Source organism: Lepisosteus platostomus, chromosome 1 (genome assembly GCF_059453375.1).
Source record: "Lepisosteus platostomus isolate fLepPlt1 chromosome 1, fLepPlt1.hap1, whole genome shotgun sequence".
Lineage (NCBI taxonomy): Eukaryota > Metazoa > Chordata > Actinopteri > Semionotiformes > Lepisosteidae > Lepisosteus > Lepisosteus platostomus.
Genome location: NC_142611.1, coordinates 1788247 through 1804622, shown reverse-complemented (window position 1 = coordinate 1804622; position 16376 = coordinate 1788247). Strand labels below are relative to the sequence as shown.

The 16376-nt window shown below is 39.1% G+C and overlaps 1 protein-coding gene across 1 annotated transcript in view; it reads right to left on the bottom strand.

Annotated features, from left to right (window-relative positions):
- The window catches only part of tusc3 (tumor suppressor candidate 3), a 74534-nt gene extending 58896 nt beyond the window's left edge, over window positions 1-15638 (bottom strand). The window contains exon 1 of the mRNA XM_088633925.1: window positions 15490-15638. Coding sequence (XP_088490051.1) covers window positions 15490-15591 — 102 coding nt within the window. The 5' untranslated portion in view covers window positions 15592-15638. The remainder of the gene's footprint in view (window positions 1-15489) is intronic.
- Window positions 15639-16376: the final 738 nt, after the last annotated feature.

The following is a 16376-nucleotide window of genomic DNA, read 5'->3' as shown; positions in this document are numbered from 1 at the left end:
ATACTGGGAAAGCTCACACTGTTAATAAACCTCTTTCGATTGAATGAATGTCTGCAGGATTGCTACGTTGTGTCTGGAATGCCATTACCTGGTTCCATATTTTTTCAGTGCCAGAAACAACAGCAGGGGAATCACCTGGCTATGTCATGTCCAAATACTTGACTGTGAAACTTATCCAATAGGATATCTTCCTAGTCCAGAACTGTGGGACTTAAAAATCATAAGAGACTTCCTTTTTTAAATTTTAAACAAATCCTAAATTCATTACTAAAATGCATCAAGCTGTCACTGGTAAGAATTACCTTAAAAAATATTATCATTTTTAGTGTGCTGGTTTGGAAGGCACTTTAAATGGTCCTTTATGTGACATTAGTCACATCACACAACAGCGCACCCTGCTGTTTTTGTGTTGCTAATGTAACAGGAGTGATCCAAACTGGCCTGCAAGAATATTAAAAATGATTGGCTTTAGAGTTCCTAACGGTTGGACATTTAAAACTGACTGGAGTTAACTTGATCTCACAACAACAAATCCATCTTTCTGAGATCATTTTCAGACAGGATGACCAAGAACGAATAAGAAAGACACGCATCTTAATCTCTCAGGCTAATACTCAGCACTCAAAATCAGTAATACAAGAAGGGAAAGTTAGTCGAAAACAATAAAAAATCCAATCACTGAATGGCTTTCAAGTGGGAAGGTACAACTTGCTCAACAGATGAAATGTTGTGTCTCTTCATTCTGTTTTTCAGCATAAAGTTAAGCATAACTCCATGACTTGCTCCTCTGTATGAAATAATTTGCACCACACAGCATTGCTGAACATACGAGGTCGCTGCATAATAACCCTACACTTCAAGATCTTTCTGTCCTGCCACACTGCCAATCAGCGAGAAGGACAAGCACTTGTACTGATGTACTCTGACACATCACGCTCACTGAGCATTCTTCAGTTCATTACAACAGCCCAGAGAGATTGGGGCTCCAGATAGAAGCAAGCAGACAGTTTAGTCACTGTAACTAACATTTTAAAGATGATTAATACAGAAAGACAAATACTGAGACACACACAAGAAAAATGAAGCTCTCAAGTTCAATATGAAACCATGTTAGCCACAATCTTTAATTCCTTTCATGCTAGTTGAAACCTCTGTAATAATCTGAGTTGAGACCTGAGAATATTCTGTGAGCCAATCTCTCAGACATCAGACGCAATATTTAATGTGTTTGTTCCATTTTCTACAGTAATTAGTGTTTGAATCATCTCTCAGATGTAACTAATATTTTACATTATGTTTTTGAACAACTCTGATAAGAAAAAGGAAGGCATCAGTCCGAAATCTGAAAAACAAAACTATTTTGAACTGTGTATTATGGGAAGACAATTCAGATCTGATAGTGATGCAGTAACCTGTGGCCTGAATGAGCACTTGCAATATGTTTTTTTTTATTTGTAAGGTCATACTACCTGTGGTTACTGTACTTACTTATGGATGGTTAAAGGTTTTGATATTCAGAGACAGTACAATATGATAACTCGATCACCGTGTTCCTTTTATTACAAACAACAGTTGCCCATTGCTAAATGTATCACTTTCTTTCACAAACACAGAATTATTGCCTTTCTCGGGGAAATCTACAGAACTATGGTGAATTTATTTGAGGTCTTTTGCTCCTCATGTCAAAAGAACTCTAATTCACAGCAGCTGAAAATCTTTAGAAAGTAAGGCGCTCTGACAAGAACGCTCTAAAAAATGTCTCAAATCTGCTGCACTGCAATTAAAAACCAAACGGAGTCTGCACACATGAGCAATAAAAAAGCAATTTGCCATGTAATGTCTTTTTCACTCCACACATGCATTTTGAATACAAAAAAGTATATCGGCTTGCTTTAGGCTACTGATGGCTCTCCATAGCACATAAAGCAGACATGACTCAAGTTTGCATACACATTATAATTTTTTATTTTTCAAATGATTGTTTTAACAGGCTCTTCTGGACAGCGCTTTGTGATGGGTGCATACAAAGGCACGTTTACGACTGTGTTTGATATTGCTGTTACAACTGGTATTGTTACTGTTGTTGGGAAGCTGCATCTGAAACAGCCCATAAATTCTAATTCATTTTATTCCTCTTAAAAAAAAACTCAGAGAATCCCAAAAGCTTTACGTGCACAAGGGCGATTCCTTTATCCACCTCCGAGCGCACAGCACTGCTTACAGTAGGTCTTGCCTGCAGTGGAGCAAAGACTTGGGGGGCTCTGGGCTCTGGACCTGGGACAGGGGTGCTGAGGGTTCAAACCCCAGGTGGGACAGTGCTTTTGCCCCCTTAAGCAAGAGACTCCAGTCCACACTACTACAGTAAAGGCACTGATGCAAAACATGGGGCTTCATCTCATCATTAAAAGTGGATTAATACAATAGTACAATATAGTACAATAAAAGACTGAACACGTACATTTAGTCCCTCCAGCCGGGGTTCTACGCCGCAGCTCGGGTGAGAAACTGCTTGACTGCTCTAACCCGGAGGGGGGTCTGATAAAGAGACCGGCGCTCATACCTCTACCCTTGCGAAAGAGCGTCCCGGGATCTTGAATGAGCTAAGAGCCCGGAGCTCCTGTGAGAGACACCTGTCGGGGGCGGCCTCCTCACTCTGCCCCTGCAGGACAGGGCTGCTATAAGCCCGGCGTATGAGCGCGGCACAGGACGTCTCCACCATCGCCCATCTCCGTCCAACGCACGGAATATCTCCAGCAGTGACGGATTTCATCAGGCGCCTTTTGTTTTGCTTTTTCTTAGTCATTGCTAAGGTCCCTACCTAAGGACAACAGCATTTGCATGTATTATAAAGAACCATCAATAACACAGCTAGTAAACACCACCACATCTGAAAAATGAAGCACAAGGGAATAATACTGTATCTTTCTGTATCAAACAGCTCAGGTTCAACAGAGAACAGGGTGAAAACCAGAGTGGGATTGATCTGTTCTGCAGACAAAAACACTTTTCAACATGTTCTCTCACAATCCAGCTGCACCCTTGTCAATTTCTGCTTTTCCTGTGGGTTTTCAGCCCAAGGAAGTGCAGGGCTACAACTCATTACATGAAAACTGTACAGCGATATTATCAACTAGGTCACACAGAAAAGCTCAGTGTGGAGCTCAGTGTTGTAAGAATCAAGACAATTTTGTGTTGTTTTTATTGATCTTTACATCAAACCCAATGTTTACTTCCACAATGAAGGCTAGAACTGAATGTAGTGCGCTCGTCTTCCAAGAATCTACTCTCATAATCTTATGCAAATCACGGCATCTATTTAATCTATATTTAGTCACAATAAACTCAGATATCTTATGTAATAGTTAGCCTTTGCATTAACTGGATGGGTTAACAGAGGAATTAACAATTGAGCATGAGAATATGGAATGAAATAATGTCTGCTTTGACATTGATGATGAGATAATTAACTCTGATTAAAGCAATGCAGACCCTTCAAATGTACTGATTTATACCTTATACAAATTACTTTTTCAAAGAAGCCTGTGCATCAATAATGCAAATCTAATTAAGCAATCAGAACTTACCTTCACATCCATGAATTACATTATTATCTCGTAAAAAACTCTTAAGGACAGCATTTACTGTAGGTTTTCATACTGTAAGACTAAAGAAAATCTTTCGGCACACAGCATACAAGAAAAAAAGGAAAAGATCCATTTAATAAAGGCATTTCAGGATGTATATCTGCATTCACGTCTGGCATCGGATCCAGGGAGCACTATGAGCTCATGTGGTTATATGAATGGTCGATGAATTGATGGAGAATTTTTACTTTATCAGCATGAAACAATTTCTTCTCATACCGCTAAAACAAATCAAGTGGCAAGTGGCCACCGAGTGATCACAAGTCTCCATTTGCGAGAAATGGAATTCAGATGCAATCGCAAGGCACATAAATAAAAACAAAAGAACATGAGAAAGGTTACACTCGAGAGGACCCACACAGCCTATCTGGCCCATTTGGTTGTTACAGTAGTATTCAATGGACCCAAGGACTTCATCCAACCATTTCGTATAAGAAACCAGCTTCAACAAGATGACTGGGTACCTTGTTCCACACTCCCACTACTCTTTGGGTAAAGAAGTGCCTCCTGTTCTTAACTTTAAAACGTATTTTCCACCTGTGCCCCTTGTGGTTCGTGTTTCACTGTTTTTTTTTTTGGAAGAAGCCCACCGGCGGGGAGGCACGCTGTCAGTGCCCGTGAGGCTTCTGAATACTTTTAAGTCTTTTCTGTTCAAAACTAAAAACAAACTCGGTTCCTTCAGCACTGCGAGTGCGGGATGGATCCTTGCGCTCAGGAGCAACAAGAGCCGGTTCCAGAGCAGCGATGTCTCTTCTTCAATGCACTGACCAAAACTGTACACAATAATTATACAGCAGATGATGCCTTACCAGTTTGTTAGACAATTATACAATTTTAACATAACTGGATTCAATCCTGTGCCTTTACCGATGTATCCCTGTGTTTTGTTCACCGTTTTAATCACTTCCGTTCATTGTCTAGAAGATGTAGATGTGTCAACCTCACAAACAACATACAACAACAACATAAAAACCTAAGCCTTTTCGATGAGCAGCCTCTCCCAGCTCCCATTTAGTATTTATAACTTGTGTTTTCACTACCTCCATGCAATACCCTGCACTTGTCTACATTAAACATCATTCATGTTGAAAGCAAGGCTCACCTTTTCATTTGGAGACCATTTAACTAGTGACTAAGTGACTATTACTGTGCACAGTTGTGCTGTACACCCACCCCCACACTGAACATTTCTTCAGAATCTCTGCCTGTGTCACAAAGAAGCTGTTACTGTAGGGAATTCCATCCCAGTCTCTTCAAAAATTAACATAACAAATACATATTATTAAAGAAACGTGAACAAGAGGTTTAACCTTTTTCCAGCCACACTGAGCTGTGTTTGCTTATGAAACAGCCACTATAAGTAGAGACACCAAAATCAAAACCGTCCCATCATTAGATGGGATAATTAAAGCGAAAATGAACTATTTGCTTTTTATATTCTGTGCTGCATTGAGTCAAAGGTTTTCTCGTTGCCTCTGAAATTATGCCAAAAATAATTTAATCCATTAACTAGCTAATGAAGAGTGTGTTTTTCCCACAAATCCCTGTAATCGAAAGTGAAGTTATTACTTTCAGGCAATGTCAAATAAATATCTCCGGAATAACAAAATAGTGTGACAGGATAAAAGAAACAGGTTATATAACACCATTCTGTCAAAGACAGTTCACTTCATTGGGAAATCTTCATGGAGTGCCATTGGCAGAATTACTCACTGCATAACTGATCGTTCTGCTCCAGCTGTGTCCACATGGCTAAATATATAATAATGTCTCATACTCAAAAATCTATCAAAATGTTATTACAAATCATTACTACAGTTATTACTTATTACAAATTCAACCAGGCTTCAAAGGAAAAAAAGCAAACACTTGTTTTATTTATGAATAAAACTAAAAGTACTGTTTGCTTTCTGTACAAACAATGCTCTCTTGTATCATTTAAGATTATTGTTATACTGAATATCATAATACAGTATGGCATGTAGCATATAGTATTTAGTATATGCAGTACTGCACATCAAACATCCTTTTTTAAAATCTTATTCTTGCCTATTATGAAAAGCTGTGCATCTAAAGACTAACTAAAAATCAGTGTGCAATTATCACTTACTGTATGCGCACTGAATATTTTAAAGAGCATTATGGAAAATTCTTAATTTAAAAAAGAACAACAAACCTGCTATTCACGAACCCACAAAATCCAGACATACTTTATTATATTTCTGCATTACTGGATGCATCACTTAGTCTGTACCGGTTTTCTTCCATCAGATCGACATATGCTCATTTTTAAGTGCCAAGAGAGTCTTTGTATATCCTACAACATAATAGAATCCCATTTCTGGTCAGTGAACCCATTGCACTTATCAGACAACATCTTGCAGAACCTTTTACACATTCTTTTACACTGTGCTAAATCCATACTGTCAACACAAGGTGAACAATGAGTCTGCAGCTCTTCCAAGATAGCCCTCTCAAGGAACTGAGCAGTTACTTAATTAATCAGAAGACACGTATTATTTTTGGAGAAACATCTTAAAAGGGGAAATGTGACAGCTGTTAGACAGAAGGGGACAGAACGCGCCTGTCCCGCGAGGGAACAGCTGTGTGCTCCCAGCCCTGCCATGTGCTCTGTCATCCACTGGGCACAACAGGTGGATGAAGAACAAGTGTCTCTTCCCCACTGGCAAAACCTGGGAGATCACAGAATGTGTTTGCAAAGACTCAGCACAGCGTGTTTAAGGACATACAAGTGATGAAAGCACGGGGCACCCTTATAAATACTGTGTAGAAATGCACTGCATGTTTAACGCCTGATTTGCCCTAGATATCAATAAGGTAGTAGTATTTCCTTGGATTTGTGTAGTAGTGCTCATCCCAGGGGATCCCAAAGCACTTCATTATACACACAGGAGGGAACTCCTGTTCAGAGGTAACACTTCTGGTTTTACCATGCCACTGGTGATACTCTTGTTTCGTTTTCTTCACTACCCGACCAATAAATTGGATGCATTTGCAACCCTTGTATAGCTCTAAAATAGAGCGACAGAATGAGTGGAAGAGACAACACCTCTTGCTTTAGAAAGTGTTGTTGCTAGCAATCGCCGCGTGACGTACCGCAGTGAAAACAGACGCGTTTTCGTTTCACGGCTCTCAATCGTGCAGCGCTTCCAAGCAGCTGCTCTTGGAGAGGTCAAAATTATTTCGGCAGCAGTTGGATAATTCTGGATTTCTTCTTTGTTGAAAATAATAAAACCCCACCTTTCTTCAAGCACACCACTTTCTTTAGCGCCTACAGTACAGTACATCACTAACTCAAAGATGACAACCCCAGCCTTTCACAAGACCACTGGAAAGTTTAGATGCCACTGAGACACAGCACCTCATGTCCAGTTATTGGCTGTGAGGAGTCTGAGGGCTTCTTCTTTTCACAGCAATGAGCTAGTCATGCTGCTTTCTCAAAGACGGCTCTTAATTCCTTCCTCTGACCAGGTGAGGTGGAGTGGAAACTGCGTTGACCTGGGTGCCAGATTAAGCACGAACTTCCCAAACAGTCAGTCTGTCTTCTCCGCCAGATACTTCTTTTCCCTTTCAGATCCAATCCCTTTTGCTCTTTCCTTCGGTGGTGCACCCACGTGATTTCTTTTCTCCCCTGCTGACAGCCCTGTATGTCCGGTTATGCAAAGCGCTGGGCTTTCTTAACATTTCCCCCCAAACAATACTGTTCTGTGACAAGAGTAATTAGAGGTACTACACACAATCGCTATTCTTTATCTCCTTCCTTGGAACTGAAGATTAGATGTAACAGAATGAGAAGCTAATTGGCCCTTCAATCTGCGAGCTGATCACTCCCAGCCTCGGGGTTGCACTGCCTGCTGAGGTGCTGTAACTGTACTGCACTCAAAGCCCAGCGTAGGAGCCTACCGTTCCTGGAGAGCATCGAAGTAAAATCTTCTACAGTTACATGTTCTTTTAAAAATGATAATGGACGATTTAGCTACAATCGCCATTTTGGCCGCTGTTTAGGAAACGGATTAGGCCCGATATTCCCCAAACATATTTAACATATTTAATATTAACATATTTTGAACACCTCAATTTGGCAGTTTAACCAAGAGATGCTTTGTTTCAGAAACAGCAATATCATACCAAAGAATATTCTCAAATAGTACTTTGTTCATCATCACATCTGGTAATAATAGGGTACGAATCGTCTTTCTGTGTTCGGAACTGTAGGTCCCAATATTTATGGGCATTTCTTGGAAAGAGTAGGGTGTTATCCCGGTGTCCTGGCCTTTTTATAATCCCCATCTCTGACCTGGCTTCATCACTCTGCTCTCCTCCCCACTGAGAGCTGGTGTGTGGGGAGAGTACTGGTGCATCATCCAGGTGGGGCTGCACACTGGTGGTGGAGGGGATCCCCATTACCTGTAAAGCGCTTTAAATGGAGTGTCCAAAAAAGCGCTATAAGATCACTTCACTGGCCATATACAATTTCTTGCATTAGGAATTTGTCTTTTCGCATACCCCAGCTTGCTCTCCATGAGACACACAGGCACACAGATGAGGAGAGAGAAGCTTGGGGTCAGAGCGCAGGGTCAGCCATTTATACAGCACCCCTGGAGCAGCTGAGGCTAAGGGCCTTGCTCAGGGGCCCAACGGAGTAGGATTCCTCTGCCAGCTGCGGGATTTGAACCGGCAACCTTCCAGCCACAGGCGCAGATCCTGAGCCACAGAGCCACCGCTCCTCCCATATCCTATACTATTATAGGATTACTATTTTGTATTTCTATGAAGCAAACATTCCTTAGGTTATTGTCTTGCAAAAAATAAACTTGCAAAGTTATAAGGAGAAAATCTCGATCTTGTTTTTTATTCCATTAGACCACATCTCCAAACAGTGTAGACAATGTATGCAGTAAACCAGCACTCGAACTGATCTAAATTCAGGAATTTCAGAAACAGGAGAGCCGTGGAAGGAATTGCTCTCTATCTAATTAAATTGGACAGTGAGAAATCTATTACCCACACAGTTCAGGACTCTGCAATGCATGTGTGACAGATGGTATATATCCTACAAGTTTAATAAAATCCCAAGGGGGCCCTAAGTTTATCTAAAGCAAGATCAGTTTAGCAGTAAAAGTTATGTGGTATACTGCAGGCCACAGCACCGCATATAAAAATAATAAGCAATAAATGAGAGCCTGGAAAAAATCGTAATTATCGTGCAGTAACAAATTCATGCTTTCAAACAAATGCAGCTGTTTTGATATTTTGAATAATCTGTTTACAGGAAGGGTAATTTAAATTGTACTCATTCGTGGTACAGGAACTGAAAAAAGCTTTAAAGACATTGAAAACACCGTTAAATCTTAGTTCTACCTTATGTCTCATTAGGATTAATGAAGGGGGGGGGGGGACTTTTCAACCAAAGTGGCAAACCAGCTACAGCTGGCATAAAGAGCTCATTAACACGCAAATATCTGGCAGAAAAGGAGCAAAGAAATACTTGCTTCATAAAAGCACGTACTGGTGAACATGAATGCACTATGGAGGAGACTGGAGGAATCGCTGCCTTCACACCACAGCTGCATTAAGAGCATGGCCTTGTGTTGACAAGGCTGTCAGTGCTGCCCTTCCCTGACGCTGCCCCCTCAGGGCTGTGGAGCAGTCTCCCAGCTCACACCTGATCTTCAAGTCAGTGAGCGCGTTCACATCCTCCCTTCAAACTTTTGCTTAAAATATATATATATAATTATTTTTTTTGCTTGCAATTTGTTTTACTGTAGAGTGCCTTGAGATGATGTGTTAAATAATAATTAATCCACAATCACAGTTTTAATTAAAGTAATTTCTCCAGATTGTCAAATCAGCTATTTTTCCAGATGCCATCTTCAGATGATTGATGTTTATTAGAGCAGTATTTATACTTAGCTGAGCATTTTTTCTTTCCTATTTTAATTACATCTGTCCACCTGTATGATTTTTTTTAATTACACCCTGCATCCAAAAAGATCTCAGGAGCTGCACACACAGGAGGGGACCAATGTCATCCAACACTGAAGTACAGCCCCACTTAGGAGACACACAGCAGCCATTCTGCACCAGGAGGTACGTTAGAGGAGTGCAGGTCTCCCCGATAAATTCAATGTTGGGGCCACTTAATTAAGGCCAGATTGATAAATGGAAACTTTTCATCGTTATGAAGGCCAGAGTGTTGATTGCAGGGCCAAAACAGCGGAGCAGATGACCGGGGTTCACACGGCGACTCTTCCAAACAGTACCAGGGGGATCTATAAGAACCTCAGGGTGGAAGCGTACAGATCACAGAAACAGTGATCTAGAAGGAAGAGCATCACAAGCAGGTCTACAAACACCAGTTTTTTACTTAGCTGCTGAGACGTGACTTGACCAGGCCAGAAGGTGGAAACTTCAACATACCACATTATTTTCTTAATCAAAACCCTGTGCCTGTGTTATTTTCAATCTCGATGAAAAAGTAGTTTTATAAGTCACATTGGGTGGTAGAGCACACTTTTCTATTTTCTGCTCTGTACACATCTTTACTTTCATGGAAATATTTGCACAATAACGCAGATGGATTCCTAAAACACATTGATTTTGCAAGCTAAAGTCAAGATCAAAGTGGTAAAAAACAGGCAAGTTACAGTCATTTTTGGCAAAAGAGAAAGATTTCACTATCTGCAAGCAATTTTATCTCCTTTGAACAAATACTTTTAAGCAGAGTTTTCATCCGTTACATTTTGTCTGAAACGCCCCCAACACAATGTACCATCACAAAGCAATCAAATACAATCTCAGAGAAGAACTCGATGGCGACAAGTCACCTTCATGTTAATTAGCAGGAAGAACATAACAATGCCAGTTTCTAAATGAAACAAACAGCTTCTTCATTTTAAGAACTCATATCATTCATAAGGATAAGTCTTATACTAAATAAAAACATGATAAAGAAAGGATGTATATTTAAAGACCTAGTGAATGTGAGCAATGTGTTCACAACTCTTGTTTTTCTTCATCAGAAACAGAACTATAATGTTGATATAATGTGTAGATGAATTGGATGTAAAAAAATAAGGGGTGATAATTCTATAATTAAAAACCTTGAATTTAAAGCACAGAATGCACAGACCAAATCCTTTAAAAACTACAATCACAACAGCTTACCTGAACTAAAAAAAATCATTAATGATTACAGCTAATGTGTCAGAGCAAGGAAAATGCACATCAGCTCACATCCCATGAATTAATGGCACACTTCAACCTATTCATGGTTTTACGTTTTGATTACAAGTCACCTGAAATAGTGATGAGCACAGAGAAGTACAGCAAATTCTTTAAGGTGAATGCCACTGGTCAAAGGCTACTATGCACAAAAACAGATCCAGACCCCAGATTACAAAACTATTTCAATCTGTTTGCTTGTCTAACAAGACCAAACAGACATTTGGTGGGTGTTTAGTATGCTGCTGTAAATGAGTGAGCAAATTCCCAACAAATTAAATGCCAAGACTTATCACTCCATATAAAGTTTTCATTTACTTTACTGGGTAACAAAAATTGGTTTGCAAGCTTCTGCAGGTTGGATGAGAATAAAGACAAGACTTAAGCTCTCTAAATAAGAATTCCATGAGTCTATCATCTGACACATTAAAACGGCAAAAAAGCAGTAATTCAGAAAACTGTTGACCTTTGACCTTTTTTTTTACTTTACCATTATAAAAACCATTAATCGAGAGAAAACGAAAGCATAAAAAAACTCTTCTCGTTTACCTCCTAATTACTGCTTTCTGTTTGCTGTATAAAAACTTTATAGATTTAGCCAGAACCAGACCTGAAACTATTAAACATTAAAACAGCTTGCAAATGCTTTAACATTCTCTCTTTTTACTGTTCACACAGGAAAGAGAAGCACCTTTAATAAAGCAGTAAAGTCTATCAGCTTTGGCAACCCACAGACACTGAAAATCGTAATGTCTCATAATCTGGTTATATTTCATCAGCAGCATTTTAGACCATCACTGCATCACTGTTTTTGTAAGAATGTTGCTCATAGCCTAACAAAACTCTACAGTACATGTGAAAATAAAGCTTGACAGCTCACTAGAATCTTCAACCTTATAATTCTTTTAAACACTCTTGAGTTCTTTTTTTGACCATACAGATGAAAAGATTGCATTCATCAATTTCCGAACTAAATTAATTGCTTTTATACAAGGAACTGCACTGCAAGTAATACAAATCCCATTTACAGGAAACAAAGAAACTCAGATCAGAACAATCTGTCTATAATTCCATTTTGCAGACACCAACTAAGCTTTTAGTCTTTTTGCTGTAACGGGCGGTCCACTGGTGAAAACCGAACAAGCCTCAAGGTCAGATGACTTCATCATACAGTCAGCCCCACTTAAACATGCATTTTAAACCTGAAATCTATAATATCAGTATGCCTTACCAAAGCTACACTTACCTGCTATTACTGAGGGAAAACTACTGAACTGGAAATAATAAAGTTCCCCTACAGACCAAAGGTGTACATTACAATGAACAACGTCCAAGACAAGCAGGCATGTTAATCCTGACGTTTGGTGCCTTTCTGAAACAACACAACATGAAGTAAGTTCCTTTGGGATCAACACATTAATTAACACCTTTAAATGTTCTCAAAGGTGTAGCAGCACAACATTAATTAGGGATATCAAAGTAGGAAATATTAATTATTGTACATTTATATAGCAATAGTATGAAAGTCAGAATAATCAATTGAAGTATACCAGCGACAATATCTTCACGTATTATGTTCTTAAATTTCGGTCTGCTGCACCAAAATAAAACCACTTGCCACTCACTCAAACCACAATCACCCGTCTCTGAAACTAACAGAAGGGGCGAGTGTTGTGGATTAAAAAAGTAAAACTTCATAACAGGGACAAGATAACTTATTATCTATAATTATATTATCTATAATTAGAAATTCTTCTTTTGAGTAAACGACAAGCTGCATCTTGGGTGGAGAGGTGGCTCTGTGGCTCAGGATCTGCGCCTGTGACTGGAAGGTTGCCGGTTCAAATCCCGCGGCCGGCAGAGGAATCCTACTCCGTTGGGCCCCTGAGCAAGGCCCTTAACCCCAACTGCTCCAGGGGCGCCGTACAATGTCTGACCCTGCGCTGTGACCCCAGGCCTCTGTCCCTGTCTGTGTGTCTGTGTCTTCATGGAGAAAAGCTGGGGTATGTGAAAAGACAAATTCCTAATGCAAGAAATTGTATAGGGCTAATAAGGAAACATAATTATAAAAGTTTCCTGGTAAATTACTGGAACTTTTTTTTTTTTAATACAAATCAGGCACACAACTGTCTTGACTTTTTAAAAAGCCTAGAATTAAAGGTGCCTAAATGATTTTTTCCCACCATGAAAAGCACTTTACTCCATCGCTGACACCGCCTTTTATGGAAAACAGCAAAAACATTCTAATGCAAAGAGACTGTCTCTCATCCTGCAGGTCCCAGGACTCTCCAGTTATGAGTATTGGGAACTCACAAAGGTGATGGCAACCAAGGGGAAGCAAAATTTAAAGTGCTGCTTCACTGCTTTATCACATTTCAATTCAATATCCTGCCCCTCCACTTCCCCGCAGAGACTTGGGGCATCTACAGAGGTCACTAAAAGATTATATTTTCTTGGAAGCAGATATTGAACTGTCCTTTCAGTCCCTGATGTTCAGTAGTCTTTTTTTACCTTGTGTCCTAATTTACATATCTCAAGACACAGAGAACATGGTGTGGAAAGAGTGGGTTGTTGGATTTTTTTTTCCCATTGGAAAAATGATTAAAGTGAACTCAGGCAGCCCTCTGCCAATGACAAAGTGCATTCTAAAAGACAAAACAAAGTTTATATGCTTAGGCATACGTGGCTTCAGTGAGCAGACAAACCAAAAACATCTCTTGACAAGGAGAAACTGTGCTACTAAGAATGCCAAATGGAAAGAAAATACTGTATCAAATGATATCAGATGAATGCTATTTGCCCTTCAAGTTATTTTTTATTAGTCTTACGCCTTTCACATGTTATTTCTACTTATTTCAGAAAGAATATTGCAACTTGAGTCTTGAGAACCGAGTAAAAAGCTGTTGAAAGCGTAAGGAAACAGACCTGCCGCAAATAATTTTCATTAAGGTTCATCACTCCCTCTGCAAGACCCCCGCTGCTTCAGTGGAAAGCATAATAATAAATGTATTGCATTCTCTCAATTGCTGCTTACCATACTACACATGGAAAAGCTCTAAATTAAAACATCAATCATGGAGGTGTTTTCAAGACAGTATTTAACTGTCAGACAGAATATATCAGGTGTCTAAACACTAAGCCTGCTCTCAGCATGGAGAATCTGTAGCAGAGATGAGAAGATGGAGCGGGTGAAAGCAGTGCAATAGGATGTTATGTTCCATATGGAAATAACTATTCCGAACTGGGACTGTCAAGCATCGCTCGAAGCATGCGGATGAACCTGTTAAAATGCACAACATTTCAAGATAAAAATCCCTTCCTTCTCCCTTATCTTCCCAGTCCCCTTGTTTTCAGAATCAGTCACAGATAACTAAAAAAAGCACCTTCTGATGATCCGAAATACAGTAACATCTGTGCATTTTAAAATCCCTAACTTGTGATATGGGCTACGGTATATTAGGCTTTTATGGATAAAACTATGCAATTATAATAATAATAAACTTTACTTTATATAGTGCCTTTAAAGGTGGCTTCTCAAAGCACTTTACAGAATGACAACAATACAAAATACACAAGATATGCACCCTATTCAGTTTTCTTTATCACATAAAACGGTAACTGCACACATTACCTGTGGATGTTAAGATGAGTATAACAGCCATAATTTATGTTTATGTTTGTATACGTTTTTTTTTTTAAAAAAGGATGGATTATTTTATCTTATTTGACTTCTTAAAAAAACGAATGTTCAACGTACATACAGTATATGTATCATTGTCTTTTGTTTTGTCCTTGCAATTGTAATTCGTTTCCCCCACGTTCAGCTAACACTAAAGGCTGTAGAATACACCAGCTTTCAGGTTTGACCACAATGCAAGAGGACACAAATTTGGAAATATCAAGACCTTCGCTAAGGATAAGAGCATAAAAAAGCACAGTGCTTCATGCAAAGCATTCTCTAATGAAATGGTTAATAGGGAGCATTTTACATACAGCACAACCACGAATATCCTTGAAAAACGACCAACTTGTTGGTGCAGTCAACACCTAAGATTGCATTAGTCAGCATCACCGTGAGATTCTTCATTTCTCTTTCCTTAGCATACACAGGAATTATGATTTTTATTTCAATGCAAACTAGGAAAGCGTCCATATTTACAGTAAGTTAACCCACAAGGTCTAGCAGTCAGCAAATGAATATTTTATCAGCAATGATGGGCCTCAGGCTTTGGTTATGCTTAGAGATTAATATTTTTTTGCCACCCAAAGATTTAATGCAATGCTTTAAACAGGGCTTTGTTTTGTAACAAAGCTCGAGGATTTATCTTTAGTTTTTCCGAACACAACTGCTGTGTAAAGATAAGAGCACAGGCCTACAAAATGCAGTACTTGTGTCACGGAGATTTGAAAATGAAACAGAAGCGAGCAATTCTGTGGAAGAATAGTGGACATACTAATGGCGATAAAGGAGTGAAATAAAATAAAACACCGTCATTGCATATCACTCAGCATCAGTATCACAATGAATAAGGGTGGTGCTATTTTCTATTCCCTTTTATTATTTTTAAAATATACGGAAAAACAAAACATCTGTCTGTACCTCTTTCTTCTTCTGTCCTCCTCCTAAATGAACACATAGTATCAAGAAAAAGAGGCATGTTATTAGCAGGTGAACACAATATCCTTGCTTTGCAGACGCCATGTTTAAAGATGCTCATGTACACACATCCCTTGCTCCTGACTGGTTACAGTATCGTCCAATAAGTTGCGTCTGTTGGAGAATTGTGGGTATTGTAGTTTATAAAGGTCAGCTAAAATGAGCCATGCTTTGGTTGCATGTCAGGACATCTGTATTGGATGAAGCGGTTAGAAAATGGGTGGATGTCAAGGCATATACTGCATAGTTATCAGAATTACTGTATGTACTGGGGGCATGCGTTCCTTTTGATGGGAACAAATTTAACAAAGTATCGGCAAATACAGCAGCTCCTGAGAAAATGATTTTTATATACTGTATAACTGTATGAATTCATATACTGTATGTAGAATATACATATACTACAGTATATAAGAAGAGAGAAATTTCACGTTTTGCCTATGAAACCTTCCCAGACTAAATGTTGTATTTTCTCTATTCTCTTTTCAGCAGGGAATAAACCTATTACTTGTTCCTTTGCAGACTATGCATGCTGATGCAGTTTCCCACCTGAACTACTACAGTATATATACATATTACACTATATACATATACTGTAAGTACCACTAGTTCAGAAATTCTGGTGTGGAGGTTAATTACAGGAAAATATTACAATAGTAATATCACAGGCAGAGTATAGGGAACTCTGCCCAAATAACATTTTAGGCAGGTAACATGTCCCGTTTACTTGTATATCGAAGAGCAATAGAAGATTCCACTACTCAAATAAATGTTCATATTTTAAACAAGACCTTTTGTTTTGGGATTTCATATTTATTGTAATACTGAAC